The 22,417-nt window shown below is 45.6% G+C and overlaps 15 protein-coding genes across 15 annotated transcripts; 7 read left to right on the forward strand and 8 right to left on the reverse strand.

The window, feature by feature from the left end:
- Positions 1–39: 39 nt before the first annotated feature.
- ARO10 (phenylpyruvate decarboxylase ARO10) lies at positions 40–1,917 on the reverse strand (the record flags this gene model as incomplete). The annotated part of the gene is made up of 1 exon (XM_002554813.1): positions 40–1,917. One exon carries the CDS (start codon positions 1,915–1,917, stop codon positions 40–42), a length of 1,878 nt encoding a protein of 625 aa, XP_002554859.1.
- A 1,100-nt stretch (positions 1,918–3,017) lies between these two features.
- ADE2 (phosphoribosylaminoimidazole carboxylase ADE2) lies at positions 3,018–4,739 on the forward strand (the record flags this gene model as incomplete). Its single annotated transcript, XM_002554814.1, has 1 exon — positions 3,018–4,739. The coding sequence occupies one exon, from the start codon at positions 3,018–3,020 to the stop codon at positions 4,737–4,739; it is 1,722 nt and encodes a 573-aa protein (XP_002554860.1).
- A 799-nt stretch (positions 4,740–5,538) lies between these two features.
- Positions 5,539–7,182, reverse strand: KLTH0F15554g (KLTH0F15554p; the record flags this gene model as incomplete). Its single annotated transcript, XM_002554815.1, has 1 exon — positions 5,539–7,182. The coding sequence occupies one exon, from the start codon at positions 7,180–7,182 to the stop codon at positions 5,539–5,541; it is 1,644 nt and encodes a 547-aa protein (XP_002554861.1).
- Positions 7,183–8,593: 1,411 nt separating this feature from the next.
- On the forward strand, positions 8,594–8,833 carry SDH6 (Sdh6p; the record flags this gene model as incomplete). Its single annotated transcript, XM_002554816.1, has 1 exon — positions 8,594–8,833. One exon carries the CDS (start codon positions 8,594–8,596, stop codon positions 8,831–8,833), a length of 240 nt encoding a protein of 79 aa, XP_002554862.1.
- A 108-nt stretch (positions 8,834–8,941) lies between these two features.
- Positions 8,942–11,824, reverse strand: RGA2 (GTPase-activating protein RGA2; the record flags this gene model as incomplete). Its single annotated transcript, XM_002554817.1, has 1 exon — positions 8,942–11,824. One exon carries the CDS (start codon positions 11,822–11,824, stop codon positions 8,942–8,944), a length of 2,883 nt encoding a protein of 960 aa, XP_002554863.1.
- A 450-nt stretch (positions 11,825–12,274) lies between these two features.
- Positions 12,275–12,529, forward strand: LSM6 (U4/U6-U5 snRNP complex subunit LSM6; the record flags this gene model as incomplete). The annotated part of the gene is made up of 1 exon (XM_002554818.1): positions 12,275–12,529. One exon carries the CDS (start codon positions 12,275–12,277, stop codon positions 12,527–12,529), a length of 255 nt encoding a protein of 84 aa, XP_002554864.1.
- Positions 12,530–12,805: 276 nt separating this feature from the next.
- ATP17 (F1F0 ATP synthase subunit f) lies at positions 12,806–13,237 on the reverse strand (the record flags this gene model as incomplete). The annotated part of the gene is made up of 2 exons (XM_002554819.1): positions 12,806–13,054; positions 13,181–13,237. The coding sequence occupies 2 exons, from the start codon at positions 13,235–13,237 to the stop codon at positions 12,806–12,808; spliced, it is 306 nt and encodes a 101-aa protein (XP_002554865.1).
- Positions 13,238–13,545: 308 nt separating this feature from the next.
- ARH1 (NADPH-adrenodoxin reductase) lies at positions 13,546–15,018 on the reverse strand (the record flags this gene model as incomplete). Its single annotated transcript, XM_002554820.1, has 1 exon — positions 13,546–15,018. The coding sequence occupies one exon, from the start codon at positions 15,016–15,018 to the stop codon at positions 13,546–13,548; it is 1,473 nt and encodes a 490-aa protein (XP_002554866.1).
- A 503-nt stretch (positions 15,019–15,521) lies between these two features.
- IAH1 (isoamyl acetate-hydrolyzing esterase) lies at positions 15,522–16,244 on the forward strand (the record flags this gene model as incomplete). The annotated part of the gene is made up of 1 exon (XM_002554821.1): positions 15,522–16,244. One exon carries the CDS (start codon positions 15,522–15,524, stop codon positions 16,242–16,244), a length of 723 nt encoding a protein of 240 aa, XP_002554867.1.
- An 87-nt stretch (positions 16,245–16,331) lies between these two features.
- KLTH0F15708g (KLTH0F15708p) lies at positions 16,332–16,580 on the reverse strand (the record flags this gene model as incomplete). Its single annotated transcript, XM_002554822.1, has 1 exon — positions 16,332–16,580. The coding sequence occupies one exon, from the start codon at positions 16,578–16,580 to the stop codon at positions 16,332–16,334; it is 249 nt and encodes an 82-aa protein (XP_002554868.1).
- Positions 16,581–16,693: 113 nt separating this feature from the next.
- Positions 16,694–18,046, forward strand: BCS1 (bifunctional AAA family ATPase chaperone/translocase BCS1; the record flags this gene model as incomplete). The annotated part of the gene is made up of 1 exon (XM_002554823.1): positions 16,694–18,046. One exon carries the CDS (start codon positions 16,694–16,696, stop codon positions 18,044–18,046), a length of 1,353 nt encoding a protein of 450 aa, XP_002554869.1.
- Positions 18,047–18,858: 812 nt separating this feature from the next.
- Positions 18,859–19,635, forward strand: PHO92 (mRNA-binding phosphate metabolism regulator; the record flags this gene model as incomplete). The annotated part of the gene is made up of 1 exon (XM_002554824.1): positions 18,859–19,635. One exon carries the CDS (start codon positions 18,859–18,861, stop codon positions 19,633–19,635), a length of 777 nt encoding a protein of 258 aa, XP_002554870.1.
- Positions 19,636–19,759: 124 nt separating this feature from the next.
- Positions 19,760–20,452, forward strand: CAT5 (putative monooxygenase CAT5; the record flags this gene model as incomplete). The annotated part of the gene is made up of 1 exon (XM_002554825.1): positions 19,760–20,452. One exon carries the CDS (start codon positions 19,760–19,762, stop codon positions 20,450–20,452), a length of 693 nt encoding a protein of 230 aa, XP_002554871.1.
- A 186-nt stretch (positions 20,453–20,638) lies between these two features.
- On the reverse strand, positions 20,639–21,211 carry FRQ1 (frequenin; the record flags this gene model as incomplete). Its single annotated transcript, XM_002554826.1, has 1 exon — positions 20,639–21,211. One exon carries the CDS (start codon positions 21,209–21,211, stop codon positions 20,639–20,641), a length of 573 nt encoding a protein of 190 aa, XP_002554872.1.
- A 362-nt stretch (positions 21,212–21,573) lies between these two features.
- Positions 21,574–21,864, reverse strand: KLTH0F15818g (KLTH0F15818p; the record flags this gene model as incomplete). Its single annotated transcript, XM_002554827.1, has 1 exon — positions 21,574–21,864. The coding sequence occupies one exon, from the start codon at positions 21,862–21,864 to the stop codon at positions 21,574–21,576; it is 291 nt and encodes a 96-aa protein (XP_002554873.1).
- Positions 21,865–22,417: the final 553 nt, after the last annotated feature.

Below are 22,417 nucleotides of genomic sequence, written 5' to 3' on the forward strand. Positions count from 1 at the left end.
TCTCCTAGCCTAGATCATTATCATATTATTCAAATACGGCTAGTGCCGACAAGCAATTGCCATAGCCTTCAGCTGTTCAGGAAAGTCCATAACTCCTAACATGACTTCCACCAGCCTCACAAGCTTACTTCGTTTATCAGAGCTTCTAAAAGTTTTAAGCAGTTCAGACATTTGATCAGCTGAACTCACCTTTTGGCTCACTGAATTTTCAAGTTTTGGGTCACCAAAAACGCGGAGAAGCTCGGTCCATTCCCAGGCCATGATGTCATTATACGGCCTGTTTGGGCCTTTTATTGCTCTTTCCACCGTGTAACCACCATTATTCCAAATGAACAAATCAATTGGAACTTTGTAGCGCAAGAACGAGGTTAGCTCCTGTATTGTCATTTGAGCTGCGCCGTCGCCTTCACAAAGAATCAAGCGAGGCTGATAATTTCTCTGCACTAATGCTGAACTAATAATGTGATTCGAGGGATAATCTTGCATGCCTAAGCCGACTCCCAAAGCACAAGGAAGAGCCATGCCTATCGAGAGGTAGAAACTTTGTGAAATATATTTCAGGTCCGAGGGGAACCTATAGTCTCGAACTCCGAACTGAAACGATCCTGTATCGACAACAAAAACATCACCCGAGCTCAAAAATTTTGGGAAATGCGTCTGTAAATATGAATGTGTAACTGAAGAGTGTGGCGGGCCACAATATTCTTGAGTTCTGCTGGGTATGCTTTCTTGATATCCCAAATGTAGCTTTGTTGGATCGATCATTTGCGTCATCATGTCCAAAACTTTGAAGAAATATTGCCCTGTCACATAGCGGTTTTTCCCAGTATCAGCATCAATGAAGTTAACATAGCTGGGATGCAGTTCCACAATGTTCGAGTGGTTGGAGAATTTGTAAGAATAATGGCCCGTGTTCATTTCATTCTTTACCACCCCAACGTGCAGCAAAAAGTCACAAGTCTGAAAGTCCTTAAGCACTTGATCCTGGCTCTCGCTTCCATTATAAACACCTCTAAATCCAAGATTATTTTCATCCAAAATAGACTTACCCATAGAGGACGCAAAATTCCATACGTGCGTTTTATTCACTAGCTCGCGTAATGAAGAAGTGAGGTCATACCGGTCGCAGAGAATGTCGGCAATTATAGCCGGTCTAGAGCTGCTATACATCGACTCCAAGATGTATTCTGCCAATTCCTGGCATTTATGATCGTTGATGCAAAAGCCAGACACAACATCCCGGAGCAAAATAGCAGGTCTTTTTTCCAGGTTACGCGCATCCACTAATTTATCGGTAAAGTCTGCCGGAATGAAGATATATCCTGGCTTACTGTAACGATAGATGTCAGAAATAACAGTATCAATCTGATCACAAGCGCTTGAAATGTCATCCAAAAATAAACTGGAGCATGAAACACGCTTATCTACCATATCACGGTAGACACGGTGGTTAGGCGCGTGAATATTTGAGTCGAATACAGCTGGTACGAGATGGTGTACATTGTGAGAGCTTTGCGCACTGCCTTCATAGAACTGTGACGGGGCCACTCCCACAATATGGAGGATCTTTACATCCTCTGCAAAAGCGCCAGCTATCCCATTAAGCGCAGATAGCTCTCCAACTCCAAGCGTAGTAATTAAACAACCTATTTTGTTAGTATAGCGGGAATAGCCATCAGCTGCGTATGCCGCGTTGAGCTCATTACAGGTGCCGATCCATTTTATTCCCTTCAGGGCGACTTCTGGGTTGTATATATGCTCCAACAAAGACAGATTAAAATCTCCTGGGACACCAAATATTGTTCTCGTGCCGCTTGAAACAATCCGTTCAAAAATATACTGACCCAATGGGATCCTCATCCTTTCATTTGCGACAGCTGAGCTGCGTTGGTTGCCAAGAATTCCAATTGGCGACATTAGCCCTAAAACTATTGAATGTATATACAGCTAATAAGTTGCTCAGGTTTCTCACTAAGCACTAATTTATCTTTGAAAAGGTTCTTCAAGATACGGAGTCCCTCTGAGGCTTTGACGGTTCTTTATATGTATTTTCTGTGAGCCTTCCCCAACTGTGACACAAATACTGACTCCACTTAGCCCCTCCACTAAGAAACGCCCATTGTGTACGAGGAATAGCCCCGCATATATACCTGTTTATTCCGGCGGCGATAATCGAAAGACTACGGCTAAGTTTCTCAAACCCCCGCTATTACTTCCCCTTTTACGTCCTTGCAAGCCACTGGAACGTGTTTTTTACTGCGGCACTTTTAGTCTATCGCAGAAGGACTAAATGTTCATACACATAATCATCTAAATAGTAAGACGCATTAAGAATTTAAATACTGCACATTCTTCTTGTGAAGGCCATACTGGCATTTTCGTCGAAGCACCCTGCGAAACTGTGCGTAGGACCGCTGGCGTTCTTGAAAAAACAATATATAATTTGTTTTGCTAGCGGATTCAAGTCAACAGCAGTAATGAATACGGATATAGCACAAACCAACTCAATATTTGACACCGCGGGCTATTACCAAACAAAGTTAAATAAGATCCTAAACACGATTTGTTTGGCAGGTGTTGAGGTCAAACATTTTATCACATAACTTTTTCATGGCGTCGCCGCTGGTGTTTATAATACCGAGCCTAAACTTTGAAAGATCTGTGTCGAAGTGAAGGGCAAGCCGTAGACCCAAAGATGCTCGAATCTATGGGCAAACCTGTCCGGCTCTCATCTTCTAATCTTAGGACTATCATTTCAATATCATGTTGCACGAGGTTAATAAGTCAACGGCCTCATTAACCAAAAGCGGTTTGACTCTGGCTTTAATTATTGAAAAGAGAACTGGATATCTAAATCCACGACAGCACTAGCGAAAGACATACCAGCTAATAATTAGGGTCATAAAATTTGTTCAATAGATCTTAGATTGAATCTGATACAAATACTTTAACAAAACGCTTTCCGGAAGAAAACTTTTCGGTTGCAATCCAGTACACATCAAATCGGAAGTTTTACAATGGACTCTAGAACTGTTGGTATTTTGGGAGGAGGCCAGTTGGGCCGGATGATTGTTGAGGCTGCAAGCAGGCTGAACGTTAAAACAATCATCTTGGATGCACCCAACTCGCCTGCGAAACAGATTAATGCTCTTACCCAGCATGTGGATGGGTCTTTCTCTAACCCTAGCGATATTGAAGAGATTGCGTCCAAATGTGATGTGCTGACTGTCGAAATCGAACACGTTGATGTGCCTACGCTGAAGAAATTACAAAAGACGCACCCTAAACTCGAGATATACCCCTCTCCTGAAGCCATCGAATTAATCCAAGACAAGTTCACTCAAAAAGAACATTTGATCAAGAATGAAATAGACGTTGCCGAAAGCGTTGCTATTGAAAGCCCTTCTGTGGAGTCATTAGCCCAAGTCGGTGACAAATTCGGCTACCCTTACATGTTGAAGTCCAGAACCTTGGCTTACGACGGTCGCGGCAACTTTGTAGTAAAGTCGAAAGACTCGATCCCACAGGCGCTCGAAACACTAAACAACAGACCTCTTTACGCCGAGAAATGGGCCCCATTTACCAAAGAGCTAGCTGTAATGATTGTGCGTTCCATTGACGGCAAGGTTTTCTCTTACCCAGTTGTGGAAACTATTCACCGCGAAAACATATGCCACTTGTGTTTTGCGCCCGCCCGTGTCCCTGACTCTATTCAATTGAAGGCCAAGCTCTTAGCTGAAAATGCTATCAAATCATTCCCAGGTTGCGGTATTTTTGGTGTTGAAATGTTTTACCTAGAGAACGGCCAGCTCTTAATCAACGAGATTGCTCCAAGACCTCACAACTCAGGGCACTACACCATCGACGCCTGTGTTACTTCTCAATTCGAAGCCCATGTTAGAGCTATTCTAGGTTTACCGCTGCCACGGAACTTTTCTTCTCTGTCCACTTCAAATACTAATGCTATTATGCTAAACGTGCTTGGAGACAAAGAGAAGAACAAAGAGCTACAAACATGCGAGCGTGCCCTCCAGACTCCGGGTGCTTCTGTCTATCTTTACGGTAAGGAATCAAGACCTCAAAGGAAAATGGGCCATATCAACATAATCGGTTCATCCATGGAGCACTGTGAGCGCCAGTTGCGTTACATCTCTGGTGAAAGCGATGAACTGCCTTCTAGTGTTGCCGACAACCTTGCCCCTGAAATCCCAGGCACTTCCAAAAAACCATTGGTTGGCGTAATTATGGGATCCGACTCAGACCTACCTGTCATGAGCGCTGCCTGTGAGATTTTGAACAAGTTCGAAGTTCCATACGAAGTTACTATTGTTTCTGCTCATAGAACCCCTCATAGAATGAGCAATTACGCCGTTGAGGCGGCAAAGCGCGGGTTAAAAGCTATTATTGCTGGTGCAGGCGGAGCGGCGCACCTACCAGGGATGGTTGCTGCGATGACTCCCCTACCAGTCATTGGTGTTCCAGTCAAAGGTTCCACTTTGGATGGTGTAGATTCCCTGCATTCAATTGTTCAAATGCCTAGAGGTATTCCTGTAGCGACAGTTGCTATCAACAACAGCACCAACGCGGGTCTGCTTGCAGTTAGACTCCTTGGTGCCTATGACTTTACCTACCAGGAAAAGATGCAAGAGTTCTTGCTAAAGCAAGAAGAAGAAGTGCTAGTGAAGGCCGAAAAGCTCGAAAACCTAGGATACCAAAACTACTTGGACGGTAAGAAGTGATTAGAGATCTTTAAAATAGGTTAAATAATTCGCTGCGGTCTTGACAGCATTGTAAGCATTAACGGGGGTGAAGGGTAGTATTATCTATTCATGTCATATTAATATAATATAATATAACATAATATATTTAGAGATCAAGAGCCGCCGAAGGCCGGTCGCGAAAGACGCTTTAAAGACAGTTGGGCTCAAACGTTAAAGCAAAACAATGGATTTGTATCTCGAAGGAGCATACGAAAAGCATTATCAAGGGCTTTCCGAATAAAAGGTAGGTCAGCGCCCTTCAAATATGATTCAGAAGACAAAAGTTCGTGCTAGTTATTTACGCAAAGTGTTGAGCTGACAAAATATAACTTAACCTAAGAAGCTCCTGTCTTGAACTAAAGCAAAAAGGCCTGCACACGAGGGCAAGAATAGAATGTTATGAGAAGGCTTTAACTTTCGGAAAAATGAAAGCTTGAATCTCTGGATCAATCACTCTTAACCAACAAAGAGAATTAAGTTTCTAGGATTCAAGGAACAGCACATCTACAAACCTTTTGTTTTTCGTTCGAACTTTTGAAAAGCGTATGGGGTTCTTGGTAATGATAGATTTTCTATAATCGTATGTACAAGTCTGATTGGCACTAACGATGTCCCTGATAAACGTGCGTCTTCCATAAGAGCTCATGACTGGCGCAACAAAGACATCAAAAAGATGTATCTATTGAAGCAAGCTTTTTTTTTCTGAACAGACCAATGAATGTTATCAAAGGAGTATTATCAAAGACACATGTAATGTTTCCAACAGGCCTTTATAGACTCACTGAAGCTCTTCTGCGGTTAGATCAGGCTTTATCCGAAATGGCTTGTTTCTCCAATCGATCACTGAGCCACACATGGCCTTTATCCAAATAGGAAGCGCTAAAATTTCACGCAAAACCCAGATGCGGAGCCAATCCCAAAAGCTGCGACGACGTCCCGCCTGCGACAAAAAAGCGGGTAGCTCACGGATCTGATCATCCATAAACACGACTTTCGATAGTATACAGTACTGAATCCAATCGGTCAGACACCAAATCAAAAGATGCATGCAGAAAAAGAGACGAAATCTCAAATGCAAAAGCCGCGAGGCCCAAAATGCGCCCATGAAGCCAATTACTATGCTTTCAGTGGTTGGCTCCAACAATGTTGCAGCCAGCACCATGTACTTGCGAACACGCAGCCACCGCACCCGTCGATTGATGAAGTTTCGGAGTCCTTCATCTTTAGCTCCAAACCTGAGAGGCTGAACAACCGCGTCCATGGTCATTCCCGTGCGCCCTCCAAGCATGTCCCAGAGAGCAGTACCAATCATATTGTCCTCTCCAATGTATGTGCTGAAGAATTCGATACCATGATGATGTTGTTGCTCCTCAGCAGGAACGTCCCTGGATTGTAACTTGTTCGCAACAACAACATACTCTGTAAAGGGCAAATGATGATCATCTTGAGATGCTTTGTTTTTGAGAGCTATCATCCGCGCATCTTGTTGGATTTGAGGATCGCGAAATAGATCTGTCCGCCTCGTAGCCTGCCCCACATACTCAACCGCTTTATCGAGATCAGAACGGCGGTAAAGATTGCTTTTGCCATTTACGCAAGGCGCGATGGAAACCTTGTTGAACCCAACGTAAAATTTGGCGTGCGAGCTAAACATGAACATTTCGTCCAACCGCGCGCTTAATGGAAGGCTCAAGGGACTTTGTGCGACACTTATCGCCAGCGGAACATGGTGCGTTAGTACTACGGGACGATTCCTAGTTTTGGTTCCATTGTCGAGAGACTTCGTGAGACTTGCAACACTCCGGCTCAGAGTCCCGGGAGAACACCAGACATTAGAGTCCAAAACCCAGATTATATCATATTTCGCGTGCCGATACGCTTTCGAAAGATTGTTGATCTTGGGATTAGGGCCGTAGTGATCCTCTGACCCGTTTATACCGACCAACAGCTTCAAATCGTAGTCTGGGTACTTTTCTAGCAGTCCTTTTATCACTGGAATACAAGGATCTTGTGGACTTTCAACGCAAAAAAGAACCTCAAACCGATCAGTTGCGTACGCTTGCAGAATACTACTTTCGAGGCAGGAAGCCATTTCTGTGTCAATGCCTTTGCAAGGGCGAATGATGCTTACCGGTTCACGCGAATCACCGGCATCGGCCAGTCCTCGGGGGCCTCTGAACTTCCGCACAATCTCTATCCATCCTGAGTATGCTAACGCTAGTACTGTTACGTACCAGATCAGGCATACTAGCGCCAAAAACTTCTGGAGTCCCGAAACCGGATCCTTCCCGTACCGCCTTTTCTCGGAATTGTCCTGCGTGAACTTACTATCAGCGATTACACTCTCGAGGCTTGGTGAAACCAACGAGAGGAATAGCACTAGCCCCGGAATCATTATTGACAAGACTCGTGTCCCTGGCATCTTCTGGCGGGTGCGGTCGACATCCGAACAGATCGCCAAGCGCTTATTAACTTCCCGAAATATTAAGCCGAGCTGAAAATTTACTCAGCGCGATAAAGTAAGTTCTCACGAAGCTTAAAGCGATATTATCAAGAGCGCTCCGCGGCTAAGAAAACGCGTTCAACATCCTGATCGTCTCTTCGGTACTTCCTCTAAAACTGCCTTGGTTTTGTTCCTAATTGCAACCGCTTGTAAATGGTGCTCAGCACTCGCAGGTCCGAGTTCCAGCTCGTCCCCATCAATAAAGCTTTCACAGCGTACAAAATTACGGTAGTCTCTGATGGCACCAGCTACTGCAACGGCCGAAAACTAACCGCTCAGTTCGTCCTGCAAAGGAGGGCAGCGTTGACAATTTTGTATCCCAAATCTATAGGATGGCAGCGCGGTTCATTTGCCAGCTTGACGCTCCAGCGTGTCGCTCAGTGCTCTACAATTTCTAAACCATACCAAGAATCTGCAACAATTGTAGTATAACTGTAAAAAGAAGAACAACAATCAGATGCTTGACAGACCGTTCTTCGCTGCATACTCAATTTTAACTCAGACCAGGCAATATTTTTTTTCCACATGCGCCAATATTATTCCCATTGTTCGGAATTTCTCGCGTTCGAGAAACATTTCGTGAAACATTCTGGGAAACACTCGGGAAACATCTGGGAAGCATGAGTGAAATTTCACGTGACTAGAATCATGTCGAGATCGGACACCTCAGCTGGGCCGCGATAGCGCAGCAGACTGGAGCAGCTGAGCACATTTGCTTGTTGGAGATTTGTTCTCTACATCTTTGCAAATCTTGTGCGACCGGAGCGAGATCACTGACCGTTCGCGAAGTCCGTCAGGGAAGCTCGCGCAGCGCCAGTTGTCACAGAGACTCTGGGAGCTCCGCCCGAATAGCACTGGTTGCATGCCGTACGCAGCGGGGCATATTTACAGCCCTGTGACTGAGTATTGAAAGTTCGACGTACGTTCATACCTGCTGATGCAGCACGCGTAGTTCCAGCCATTCCATTTGTCAGGCAGACGCGCAAATCTAGATATTCTAGGCAGCGCGTTTTTCCTCGAAAGGCGCGGCTTTGCCCTGTCCATACAAGAATGCACCCTGTTTGGTTCATTCTTGATGCGACGACCTTCGATTTTACGGCGCGGATGCCAGGAAGCATGGCCCAGCACTTCCGAAAACCACTAGCACCGTAGCTTACGCATTCCTGAGACCCCCAGTCTACAAGCGGCCAGCGTTGAAGCAGCTCTATTATCTCACTTTGTGAGTCAGCCCATTGCAACTTGTTGCCGTTTCACAGTACACATAATGATAAATCAAAATTGTCGTAGTAATTAAACCTTAAGAAGCATGTCCCGCCCCGCATTTCCCGCGATGGCCAAACGACTCAGCGGATTACAACGTGAAGTGCTGCAAATGTACCGGCAGTGCATTCGGGCCGCCCACGACAAGCCGAAGGCCAACCAGCCCAATTTTGTGACGCACATCCGAAAGGAATTTAGACAATATCAGGACCTCCCCCGCAAAGACTTTAGCACGATAGAGCACCTACTAAGGGTTGGCCACCGGAGATTGGAAATGTACTCCCAGCCAGAAGTCAAAGACATACACTAATTTTCATGAAAAACGTAACGAAGTTGCGCTCTCTGTGTCCTTGAGCTACAGATGTATATAGTAAAGTAACGAAAAGTAACCAGAAAAGCCATGCCCCGGAGAATTCCTTCAGCCAAAAATGTCTCGATGCCTGGAAATGACGAAGGAAACAACGTAGTTGCGTTCCCTCATGTCTATAATGTCTTTTTCTCCACTGTAGTCCCGAATGAGGCCCGGCGCAAACACCAAGCACAGGTTGTGCGGGTTCATTAGGTTAGATTCGCTGAATTGTGCCACCAGATTGATATGACGAACGAGTCTTTTCAGGAGGTTGTAATGTTGCTCGGGCAGCTGCTGCAGGATAGTTGTAAGTTTTGCCAGCGTGCTGCGGTATAGAACAGACTCGCTGTTTAAATTGCTCTTCAATGGCAAGGTGCTTAGCAGGTTTTGTTCACGAACTAGCCTCATAAGGGGTTCATACACTTTAAATGTGAATACCGGGTTGGGTAATTTTCTCAGATATCTCTTTAGTATGCCGGTGACCGCGTGAATGTCCTGATTAAGTTGCACGCTTAACCTATCGGACATTGGGTCATTTGGTGTCCATTGTGCAAATAAAGCTTCTGTTTGTTCTATCAGCAGCTGACTCCCGGATTTCCGGTATAGTCCATCAGTACTGAGAAACTCGTCCTTGGACTCAATGTGCCGTATGCAAGTGTCCACTATCATTGGAATCTCGCTGTGCTCAAAAGAACACCTCGCCACCAGTGTAGAGCCATATAGTACACTACCCTCCTTGGTACCACTAGGTGATGACGCCGCTGAACTTTTTTTGTCATTTTGCACTGGCATGAGCTTCATATCCTCGAACTCATTAGGGTTTTGTAGCATAGGAGATGAAATTTCGAATCTGTTTTGTGATCCCGAAGAAATTGCATTCTGAGGCTTGCCGCCCGAGAAAAGCTTCCAAAACTTTGGTTTTGCGGTAGTAGCTACACTTGCCGTGGCCGCTTGACGCTCCTGCCACTCATCGAGAACTTCTGGCTCAAATGACTCAACAGATTCAGATATAACAGCTTTCTGTGCCTTAATATTGTTGAGGCTTTTAATTTCTTCTTGCAATGACTCTTTGGAAGACTTTAGTAAGTCTATGTCATGCGTTAGCTGCATTTTTGTACTCTGAAGTTGATTAACTTCAACTTTTAAGCGACGTAGTGTAAGCTCCATTTGTGCGACATCACTTCTTAAGAAGACGTTATTCGTTGGAGTTTCCTCTTTATCTTCTTCCGCCTGAGCGCTTCCCGTACTTTTATTCTGCTCATGTAGCGCCCCGTCAATTTTATTAGAGAACGAAGAGTCGTTTTCTAAAGGAGGGGTTCTGAAAACTGACACCCCACTGGCACTACTCGTGGACGGTTTGTGGCCGTTCTGCTCCCCGTTTGTGCCGATAACCTGACTATAAACTGTACTATCGCTCTGATGTTTTGATGTGATCCGTTGTTGAGACGGTGAAGGCCCTGCTGACTGGCTAGATGTTACACCCCAACCAGAATGTGTATCAAAATCTTGATTTTTTGTAGATGTGCCATTCTTGACGTCCTTGGACTTGGGCCTTAGGTTCATCATTATGCTTTTGGACCTCAACGAAAGAGACCTACCGAGTTTCTTGGCATTGCCGCTAGATGTTCTTCTATGATGACCGAATATTGGCGGGGAACGGGCCGTGTTTGAGGTGGCCGAATTGTCCATACTCCTCCGAGCAGGCATGTTATCATATGGCAGCCCAAGAACAATGTCCTCGTTACAAGATGACTTGCTTTTGGAAGGAGTCAAGATACCTAAGCCAGGACCAGAAGGATCTTCTTGGGATTTCACCCTAACTGGAGAATTCAAAGCGTTCATTATATCTTCGTCATTTAACACCAATCCTTGTCTATAAGCGGTAGGAGACTTGCTCAAGTTCTCATCATTAGAGTTCCTTAGCGGTGTTCTGTTTAAAAGAACTTTCTTAGATTCCTTAGGCAGGCCCAATAGTTCTTGCGGAGAGTTATCCGTGGGGTGGTTTTGTTCGTGGTTTTGTTCGTGGTTTTGTTCGTGGCGCTGGTCCTCGTCCTGGTCTTGGGCCTGATCCTGATCATTATCAAGAGTGATTTGAAGCATATCATCAATGGAAAGCTGACTCTTGTGCTTCTTAGGAGTAGCTTTCTCTGTCTCTTCATCAGCGGTACTCATGTAATCTCCGTCAAAGAGAAATTGGGCCACTACACTCTCAGAATTGCTTCTAACAGTGCTATTATTACCGCGATCAGAACTTTCATATTTTTCAGTCAAAGTGGCAGGATCACCGGACGCAGATGTTGCAGCCGAAAAGTCTAGTGGAATTGCAAGTGATGAAACGCTTGATATTGGCTGCTGATTGTCGTTAGGAGATACCGTAAAAGAAGCATCTTCTCTAGAAATGGCAGAGAAGCGGGGGTTCGAGTTCTTCAATGGTGATAGCGGCCGCTGACTTGAGCGCTCTGGAATTGCCGGCTCAGGCTGTGGGAGGGTAGTGTCACTGTTGCTCCCGCCACTGTTATCAGGAATAAGCGGCAGTTGTTTCTTCAGTCGTCGCTTTCGCTCTTCATAGTGTTTGCGTTTCTCAAGCAGCCGTTCGTGGCATGCTATACAGAACAATCCTCGCTTCGTCTTGGCATACCTCAAGTCCTCAATCTTGTCACCACATTTACAGCACTTGAAACAATCCGAGCAGTATGCCTCGTTGGATGAAGCGAGGATAATAGCCAGATCGTCGATTTTCTTCCCGCAGTTTTTACAGGAATCTGAGCACGCGAAGCAGATCAGCGCGCCTGTTCCCAAAACCAAGAAGTTAGAGTCACAACTTAATGGCTTCTCGCACTTGTAGCACGAGAAACAGTGTGTATGCCATCGATCACCACCTAATTCGTAGGCGTGGCCCATCACTAGCGGGCCCTTGCATCGCACGCAGCATGGTGAGTCTCCCGCCGACATTTAAGACTAAATGATATGAGCGAACAAAAGCGCCCGTTGTAGCTTGAGTACTAATTAAGTTTAAGCACTAAGTCTTTGCAACGCCTGGTGATTGGCACTTTATATCAATTTCGTGGCTATCTCAAGGTTTCAATACATTTTCGATTCCTTCGAAATTTACATACATATATATCGAAATTAGCCACATCTCCACCTACGACCAGCGTGCACATGCACATACTCGAACTTACGCCCCTATAGATTTACAGCCAGCCCGAAGTGATACTGAAATACCGCCGATGCTGGACGCCATAGACTGAGCACTCAAGCGTCGCTGCTTGCTTTGAGGAGCGCTTTATATTGAGTTTTATTCTCGCACTGAATAAACAATGAAAAATTATTGTAATACATCAAAAACATAATCGAGGATCTACTTTAAGTTAACCTAAAACGCAAAGTTTAAAACCCGCAATGTCGTCAAGCGGCGAGTCAACTACTACTGCATCTGCACAGTTCCTTTCAAACATAATAGGGCAATCCGTGGTTGTCAAGCTGCACAATGGAATGCTGTATCAAGGTGTACTAGAATCTATTGATGGGTTCATGAACATTGCGCTAAACCAGGCAACGGAGCACTACGAAACGGCTTCGAACGGATTGCTCCATCGCTACGACGGCGACGTGTTTGTGAGAGGTACTCAAGTGCTGTATATCAGCGAGGCTTGAGCAGGCGCGCAAGCGCGCAGTGTATACGTATGTAAGGCTAATATTAATATTGGAAATGGTGCGCAACAAGTGATGAAGACAATGCGTGCGCTTAGGCGAGGCAAGTCAGTAACATATTCGCCATGTAGCTAAGTGGGTGTTGCACCTGCTTCTACAGAGCCACGCGAGAGGAAGCTTTCTCCCGAGGTCACCATGGCGCAACCGCATACGCTGAGAATTCCGAGATCTTGTTTACTATAGAATATTCATGTGGCATTGTATATACGTTCGTGCTGATTAGTGTTCAGCGCCGCCCTTGTGGTGTCTGAGGTGGAAGTAGTACTCCATGGAGTACCCCATACCGAGAACAAACAGAGCAAGGTGCAGTAGAGGCTTGCCACTAGCGTTGTCTCCGTCGAAATATTTCGCCTTGTACTTGCCGATTGGACCTGATGGCTTGTACGCAGGAGCGGCACCCTGAGGCAGCGACTTGTAGAATTGCACCACCTGGGAAATACGCTGCGCGTTAGGAGCAGAGCCCAAGTTCTGTGAATACGTTAGTATTGGTTCATCCTTTGCGAAGCGAAAGCGACCGAAAGCCGCCGCATCGGCTTGGTCGCTCATTAGAAGTGCAGCTTGTCTGACCGGATTAAATCCGATTGTTCAACATACCTTAGCGGATACGATCTTTGGAGGAATCAAAGTAGAGAGACAGCGTTTGGCAATCATGATAGCCCTCGTATTGATTACTTGTTTGCGACAGCTGAACGGCGTTGGATAAGACACTCCTTTAACTTCTGTGTGTTTTACAGGGAAAGTCGAAAATTTTGTGACATCGTTGCTAATGACCATCTACATGGGGTTTGATTGGCTCTCAAAGTTCAATATACGGAGTACTTAAAAGTGCTCTCGATGAAAGCCGGCGTTCGACCCTCCAGAGAGAACTAAAACAATAGCTATGCTTGTGAGATTGTGTAATCGGCTATTTACAAAGCAGCTTCCAGGGGAGCAATTTTAGTGCTTGAAGCGTATCCAAGTCACTTCTTGTTCAGAAACTCGAGCATTTCATCTGCAGACAGAAACTTTTCTCTAGGCTTGCCCTGCTCTCGCCCTCTTCGGCGCTCTTCGGCATCAAGCTTTAGCCAATCGTTCCACGTCGTAAAAGTGTGATGCGCGACATCAATGGCGGAGTTTTTTCGTGGCTGGAAAGTCGATAGCTCTTGTAATACAGTGTCCGCAACTTCGAAAGCATCGGCCATAGTAGAAGCTATTACCCCGCTGCTGCCTTTGCGGATCCAGCCCGCAGCATAAAGGCCTGGAATCACCTCATTTTCGGTATTTAGCACGGCGCCTCGGCTGTTCGCAACGTGATTTCTTACAAATCCGATATCGAGAGATTTGAATTCATCGAGTGGATTGCTTCCATATCCAAGCGAGGTTATAAGCACGTCGAGTTCATAATCCTGAGTCTGGTTGGAAAGAAGCTCAACACGGTTGTCTACAGTCATCTTGTTATCACACACGGTTAAGGAATTCAGTTTTCCTGCCGCATTGCAGTTGACCTTTATTGGGGTCTTAAGATAGTCCATCTCCCATTGCCTGTTAAGGCCGTGCTCAGGGGGACGATGCTTTTTGTAGTTCTTCTTTGTGCGCTGGTCGAAAGGTAGCATGTACTCGGTGATCATCTCAATGCGGCGCTTTAGCACTCTGTCTGAGCTGGCCTCGCCCAGCTTATGCAAATTAAGGAACTCTGGCCGAATAACACCTCGAATCCCAAAGCGCTCCAGTTCCCACAATTCACGAAACTCCTTGTTTGTAAATTTGCTGTGCAGGAAGTCGCGGCGGGCAATAAGCTTGACTTCTTCAATAGGCGCTGTACGCAATTTTTCGAGCGCGAGTGGGTTAATGTCTGTTTGTGCCCAAATTTCACTGACTTGATTACTGAGCAAGATACGGGCTAAGTCCAGCGCAACGTTTCCATTTCCAATAATGCCAACTCTTTTAACACGCGACCAGTCAAAGTTATTGAGCTTTTCGTTCCCCGCGAAACTGGGATGTCCATTATACCAACTCACCACCTCACGGCTCGTGAAAACACCGTTGGTCGTGTCTTCGCCTGGAATGTTAAGTTTATGATCTCCGCCGCATCCATAACTCAATATAACCGCGTTCTGACAGTCTAAAAGCTGTTTAAGTTTTATGTCTTTTCCGATGTCAACATTTCCAATAAAGCGAAACTTGTGGCCTGCAGCGTTTTCGGTTTGGAATTCTTCAGCACATCGAGTGAACGTATCTTCACAATTCTTGACCTCTGGGTGATCAGGGGCTACTCCATATCTGCTTAAACCAAATGGAACGGGAAGCTTTTCCCAAAGTGTCACATCCAAGGATTCTTTCGATTTCGCTAATAGACGACATACCGTGTAAAAGCCTGAAGGCCCCGATCCCACAACCGAGACAGACTTTCTCGACGTTGACAACAACCTTGAGCCAAAGCTGGTCCTTAGCATGGCTTCGACAGTCGTACACTCTATCAGAATTGCGGACCAAGTACAGCTGACAAAAGCGTATTGAAGTACGAGAACTTCATTTTTCGACTAGCTTCAATTGAGTTAGTCCTCGAACAGTAGTCGGTTGACAAACATTCAATGGCTAGAACATGTCGAGAGCCACTAAGTGCAGTCTGTAGAATGAATTGCTCTTTGTTGTCCCCCGTAGCGAGAGCCGCTCCCGAAAGATCAGAGGAAGGAGCCTTAATATTAGCTTTTCAAGAATTTAGATGCGCTGCGTTTTAACAGCATTTTGAGCAGAAATACGTTTTGGTATAGGTTGAAAGCTCAGCTACTACCGCGCTCTGTTAGGCGCCATGCAGAGGGGCGCTATACTGCAGAAGCGTTGAAAGTCAAAATTACGAGTGTCAGACTTCACGTGAATGTAGTGATATTTATACAAGTTAAGTTGACCAAGGGTAGCTCAAAGATCACAGAGGAGAGAATTGTGTTGCTTTGGCATAATGTCTTTAAAGTATCAGAAGTTTCTGTTATTTGGAGACTCCATCACGGAGTTTGCATTCAACACGAGGATGAGCGAAGATAAAGGGGACCAGTTTAGCTTGGGGGCCGCACTAGCCAATGTCTACACCAGAAAGCTGGATGTGGTGCAACGAGGGTTTAGCGGTTACAACACGCGTTGGGCGCTCAAACTATTACCGCGTATTCTAGAGAGCGAACCCACCGATGACATCGTGCTGAGCACAGTCTTTTTTGGGTCTAATGACGCGGTGCATGACGGCTCTCAAAAGGTTGAACTTCCTGAATTCATTCAGATCAACATTGATCTGGTTCGCTTGCTTAAAAGCAAGGGAATAAAGCCTATCCTCATTGGCCCTGCACTCCATGATGCTGATAAGTGGAAATCTCTTAGGCCCGAAGAAGTTGCCAAAGGTGTTGTGCGCTCCAATGAGAACAACAAGCGGTACTCAGACGCTCTCCAGGAGGTTGCTCGAACCGAAAATGTTGCATTCGTTAACCTGATTGAAACATTTTCAAATCAAGGGGGCTCTGACTGGCGCTCTTTATTGAATGACGGTCTTCATTTTTCAGGGAAGGGCTACGAGGTTTTTTATAATGAACTTTTGAAGACCATCCGGGTTGCGTACCCTGAGTGGGCACCCGAAAACGTTACCTACAAGTACCCCAACTGGCGAGACGTCGAGCCCGATGGATCTAATATTTAATAAATAAGAAATACATGGCTTTGATCTGCAGTTGTCCTAGAGAACTGTATCAGAACTAATAATGCCTGTCGAAAAAGTAGAGCTTAGCTACGTAAAGAGTAGCGACCGGTTTTGTTTCCAAATACCTGTCTCTCTTAACTTCGCTCTCGTTGAGGTATCTCCGTATGCAAGAGAATAGGCGCCGTTGGAAAATGGGAAACTCTTTTCATCAGCCTGAGAAACTTTTAGCCTGAAGTCAAGTTCAAGGCATAGCAGCTGTATCAGGTCTGGAGCCCAGACAGACTGCTCTTGTGTGTAAAAAGTGCCTTTGTTAGTGTTTTTGTTTCTAGCACACATTTAAAAAATTTGGTTCATCTAGCCGTAAGCTCTTTACTGAATAATCTTGAAGGATTCAGAGCTCCAGATCACCTTACTTCACCCAAGCTCTTTAATACAGCTAACTGCTAGATATGGAGGATCCAAGCCGAACGGACAACAGCCCAACTGCTGCCCTCAATCTTGAAAAGATTCGATCTGATTCAGATGGATCGATGTCGGGCATGGTTACGGGTCTTTTCAATCAAGTTGCTCAGGGAAATCCATACTTTGCAGCCGGCGGCGGGCTCATGATCCTCGGGTCTGGTCTAGCGCTCGCAAGATCTGGTATTATAAGGCTTAGTGGGCTTCTCTACCGGCAATTGCTGGTTGACTTGGAAATTCCATCAAAAGACAAGTCTTATCTCTGGTTCCTCGAATGGATGGCCAAGCACCCACACCGCTCTTCTAGGCACTTATCCGTGGAAACTAACTTTATACAACACGATAATGGAGCAGTTACTACTAAGTTTTCTCTTGTTCCCGGTCCAGGCAACCATTTAATCAAGTATAAAGGTGCCTTCATGCTCATCAAGCGTGAGAGATCAGGAAAAATGATTGATATGACTAATGGTGCCCCTTTCGAAACAGTAACTCTTACTACACTTTACAGAGACAGATTGCTCTTCAGAGATCTGCTGAGTGACGCTAAAAACCTAGCCGTAAAGTCCAAGGATGGGAAAACCGTGGTTTTCACATCATGGGGGCCTGAATGGAGACCATTTGGACAACCTAAAGCCAAGAGATTGCTCCCTTCAGTTATATTGGACCAGGGCATTAAACAAAGCATTTTAAAAGATGTTAAAGAATTCTTAAACAATGGTAAATGGTATTTCGAACGTGGAATTCCTTACAGAAGAGGGTACCTCTTGTATGGCCCACCTGGAAGTGGCAAAACTAGTTTCATACAGGCTCTTGCTGGCGAACTTGATTATAACATCTGCATCATGAATCTGTCCGAAGCCAACCTCACAGATGATCGTCTGAACCACTTGATGAACAACATTCCAGAGAGAAGCATCTTGTTGCTCGAAGATATTGACGCTGCGTTTAATAAGAGAGCACAATCATCTGAAAAGGGATTCCAGTCCGGCGTCACTTTTAGTGGTTTGCTTAATGCCTTAGATGGAGTGGCATCGTCCGAAGAAACAATCACGTTTATGACCACCAATCATCCTGAGGTTTTGGATCCTGCCATAATGAGACCTGGCAGAATTGATTACAAAGTTTTTATCGGAAACGCCACCCCCTACCAGCTGGGCCAAATGTTTTTGAAGTTCTACCCTGGCGAAGAGAAACTTTGCAAAGAGTTTGTTGACAGGGCCTCCGCTCTTAATGTACCCATCAGTACTGCCCAGCTCCAGGGTCTGTTTGTATTTAACAAAGACGCTCCAGAGTCCGCCCTCGCAATGGTTGAAACTTTGAAGCACCCAAACCATGTGTTTTAACTAGGCTAATGTAATAATATCTCCAACTCCTGTAAATATTTTAACTCTTTTCTTCTATATCTTGCATCCAAGTTTCCTTCGCTGCTTCAATATGCCTGGGCTCTATCACGTTTAGGCCCTCGCTTCTTGCATAAACTTTAGCCTGCTCCATTATGTTTCTAATGACCTTTTGGTAAACACACCCTAGCAAAAGCTTTTCTGTCGGGTTAGGCTCTTCATCAAGCTCAAAGTGTTTGGCAAGCTCTTTAGCAACATGATCGCCGATCTTTTTCGCGCTCATCTATGTCAACATTATGTTTACTGAAACATCTATAATCGCATCGCGAACATCTTGGTGTCATTTTTCAAGAAAAGATCAAAAGCTAGAAACAAAAAGAATGGATCTCGAGAACCTCTAGAAATAAGTCACTCATAGGATTACTGGACTGACCACAGAGGCTTTGAAACGCTAGTATGAGACCATAGCTAATGTTCGCAACTCTGAGTATACCAAAATTATCTCACAATTTCTTTGTTTTAGCGTCCAACTCTTGACTGTGGTTGGAGAGAAGCTCCCTGGACATGCTAGAGAAACACTTCTGATGACGCCGTGTACTGAATTTAAGTGCGCTTCCTCAGCTTTTTCAATTTTTTTTTTGCTGTGCTGCAGGTCGTGTTTCGTTGTCAGACGCAGTGTCAGATGTACTGTGACGTTAGGGATGCAATTTTATACTTTTATAACACACAGGGAGTAATCTAGATAAATCTGACTATCTGCTTGTCAGATTGAAGGTCGTTATTCTTACGGCTTTCCATCAAACGCGGTACTCAAAATGTTCAGCGTCAAGGCCTCAGGATCTCCCAAGATCACTGCCGGCAAAAGTTGTAGAGAACGAACCATTGAAGACTCTTTGAGAGACCTCGAGATATTCCTGAGAGCCCGCAAAGCAAGAAAAGACACTGCCGATGAAAACACCGTCCAGACATTAAGTGGTAGTAGTGACAGTGGTTATAGCGCGCTCCTGAGTGAACCTGCAAGTTTCCAGAGCACTTTTACCGACAATTCCCTAATTCAAAGTGCGGGCACAGATATTAATAACGAGTCAAAAGGGCAGTTTTCTCCAAGTGATGTGGCCCTCACTAACAAGATTCCAACCTTCAAAATCCCGAATCTGTCGCGGTTCTTCGTGATAAAGTCGTGTAGATCTGAGCATATCCAAATTTCAACCAAAAACGGTGTCTGGTCATCAACAGAGTTAGGAAATCGTCGTCTCTCGCAAGCTTATTGCCAGCGGGAGCCCGGCTCCCGCATCTTTCTCCTTTTTTCCGTGAATGGGTCAGGCTGCTTCTGTGGGCTCGCAGAGATGACGAGCAATCTCAGAGACGCAAAAGCCAACTTTTGGATGGATAAGAAGAGGTTTCAGAAAGTTTTTTCTGTGCGGTGGCTGATTGTACGCAATGTACCCAACAGACAAGTTCGCCATTACTTAAACCCGATGAATGATATGAAATCTGTCACACAATCGAGGGATACCCAGGAGTTACCATTGGAGGTTGGGCGCTCGATTGTTAAGATATTTGGAGAGCTGCCAGAACCGCTGTCACTTTAAACCTAAACGACGCATCCAGTGTCATATTTCACGTCCCCTTCAATTTCGGTCGTTCACTAATCAAAAAACCAATAGCGATGGATTCACAACTCCTACGACAACAATCCGATTCAATTGTGATGCTATGCTGAGGAAATCTGTCTCTAGACCTGCCAGCCGCGGCTTTTCCGTGTTGAAAAGCTTGAAAACCACCGAAAGCCCTAAGTCGACTCAAAATGCTAAGCCTAACGATCGCTTTAAGCCCCTGTCCGATGCCCAAGTCGCCTACCTGGACCGTGTAGTAAGAGTTGATCAGGCTGGAGAGCTTGGAGCAAACTACATCTATGCCGGGCAGTACTTTGTTCTTGCAAGCAAGTACCCTCACTTGAAACCCGTTCTGCACCACATGTGGGAGCAGGAAATCCACCACCACAATACCTTCAACGAGATGCAGCTGAAGCGCCGGGTGAGGCCCAGCTTGATTACGCCACTCTGGAAGCTCGGTGCGTTTATTATGGGGTCAGGAACGGCCCTGATATCCCCAGAGGCCGCGATGGCGTGTACAGAAGCCGTTGAGACTGTTATCGGCGGGCACTACAACGACCAGCTGCGGTGCCTCAACAACCAGTACGAGCTAGAGAGAAACGACGGCACAAAGGGCCACAGCCAGGAGCTAAGCAGCCTAATAGCCACTATCAAGCAGTTCCGGGACGACGAGCTGGAGCACCTGGATACCGCCATTGAATACGACTCCCACAAGGCTGTGCCTTACATTCTCCTTACGGAGGGAATTAAAAACGTATGCAGAGTAGCTATATGGACTGCGGAAAGAGTCTGAAAGAGATATTACAAAGTTTACCAGAACATACTGAAATAACGACACTGGTAGAGAAAATGCGCGCACGCTTGCGCCCTACCTACGCAAATAACATCAATAGAGAATCCTCAACCCACAAGCAACAAGCTTTTTTGCGCGGCCCGAGGGTCGCGCTCATGGGGCGTCAGGGTGTCCCGGGGGCCGCGCCTACACTAGCCCGTCGTAGAGGTTCAGCGCGCTCACGATGGAGGGGTCCACCTTGGACGCCTCGCGGAACTCCTCCAGCGAAATCTCCCCGTCCTCATTCTTGTCCATCAGCTGAAATATCTTCTTGACCCGCAGCTCCGGCGTGGCCTCGTTGTCCTCAAGCTTCACCATCGAGCCTATCATCTTGTATATGCTGGAAACGATGGTCAGCATCTCATCGTATGTTATCGACCCATTGCGGTTCAGGTCGTACAGCTGGAACGCCCACACCAGCTTCTCCTCCAGCGTGCCCCGCGACGTTGTGCTCAGTGCCGTGATGAACTCTTTGAAGTTGATCGTCCCGTTTTCGTCCTGGTCGAACACGTTGAATACATGGCTGGCGAACTCCTCCGGCGCTCCGAACGGGAAGAATTGCTTGTATATCTTTGTGAACTCCTCTTTTGTCAATGCGCCGGAAGGACAGTCTCTTAGAAAACCCTTGTGCCACTGCTGGATCTCCCTGCGGTCAAAATACGTTGATTGTCTCAGGCTTGTCAGGTCATCCTTGGAAAGTTTAGATGTCTTGGCACCCATAGCTTATAATAGTAGTCCGTTACACTTGTTTTCCCTTGCCGATTTGCGAGATCCCAAGATGTTTTATAGGAATGCGCTATTGTATAGTATTCAGCCTCCCAGGGCTTGGTTCATAGGTCACATGGCCAATCTACGTCGGCTAAGCTGCTAAAGGAACTCGCCCAGGGGTCTTTCCTCCGCCTGCGGGCGCTTCTGAGCGCCACGCGGGGGCGCGGGTACCAATTCTGCCGGCGAATTCCGCCGGAGAAATTCGCCGCCTCGTCCCCGTGGTCCGTGGCCACGTGACCGAGGTCTCGTGATCGAAGACTTGTAATTCTCATCGAGGCGTAGGGCATGCTATTTGAGGTGTCAGTACCAGGAAACTATTCAGTATTATACAATTTACCGAATTTCAAATCGTCTGATTTTAATACTAGTTGTTTTAGGTCCTTTTCTTCAGGTTTGATGGAAAAGCTATAGGGTTTGAGCATATCTTTCACCTCCACTTCCCCTTCGTTTATAATAATGTAGTGCCTGTTGTAGTATCTCACAAAATCGTAGGGAAATATTTCTTTGTAAATTTCATTTTTATGGCTTAGTTTTACAACCTTAACTTTAGGCAAGCTTAGTTTTAGGTCCTTCTTTATTCTTGAATTGATTGAGATGATTAGCATTTTATTGTTGGTTTGTAGACTTCCTTTATTATTGTAGTTCAGTATCTAGTCAACGCCGTAAAATGATCTCGCTGTTAATCCATGCAGTGTCATAAGCAACTCATCAATGTTTTCCTTCTCCAAAGGGCACCTCAAAACGATAGATAATCCAATTGCATGAAGATTAAGTCTGCTACCATTATAAACTAAGAACTCCTCTGTGTGGACTCGAGAGTAGTCCATATAGGCATGTTTCGTCAAGTAATCAAAATCTTCTACTTTGACTTGTTCAATAACTTTTGTCAGCATTTCAAGCTCCTGACCCGCAGCTGCTATTTTTTGAAGATCGAACTCTCTTGAAATAAAAAATTCTTAGCATTTGGACACAAAATAAGGGCGTTCAAACATTCTGTCGAGGATGTTACAAGACGACGTGAGCCTTCTTCGAACTCTCGGTAAAACTTCAGAGTCTGATACACCTGTGATGATCGAAAACACTTTTATAAATTTTTGGCTCCTGCGAACGCGAGGGTTTTGATTTTTGATCTCTAGCTTTTCAAGCAAAAATATGTAC

The sequence above is a fragment of the Lachancea thermotolerans genome, assembly GCF_000142805.1.
Source record: "Lachancea thermotolerans CBS 6340 chromosome F complete sequence".
Lineage (NCBI taxonomy): Eukaryota > Fungi > Ascomycota > Saccharomycetes > Saccharomycetales > Saccharomycetaceae > Lachancea > Lachancea thermotolerans.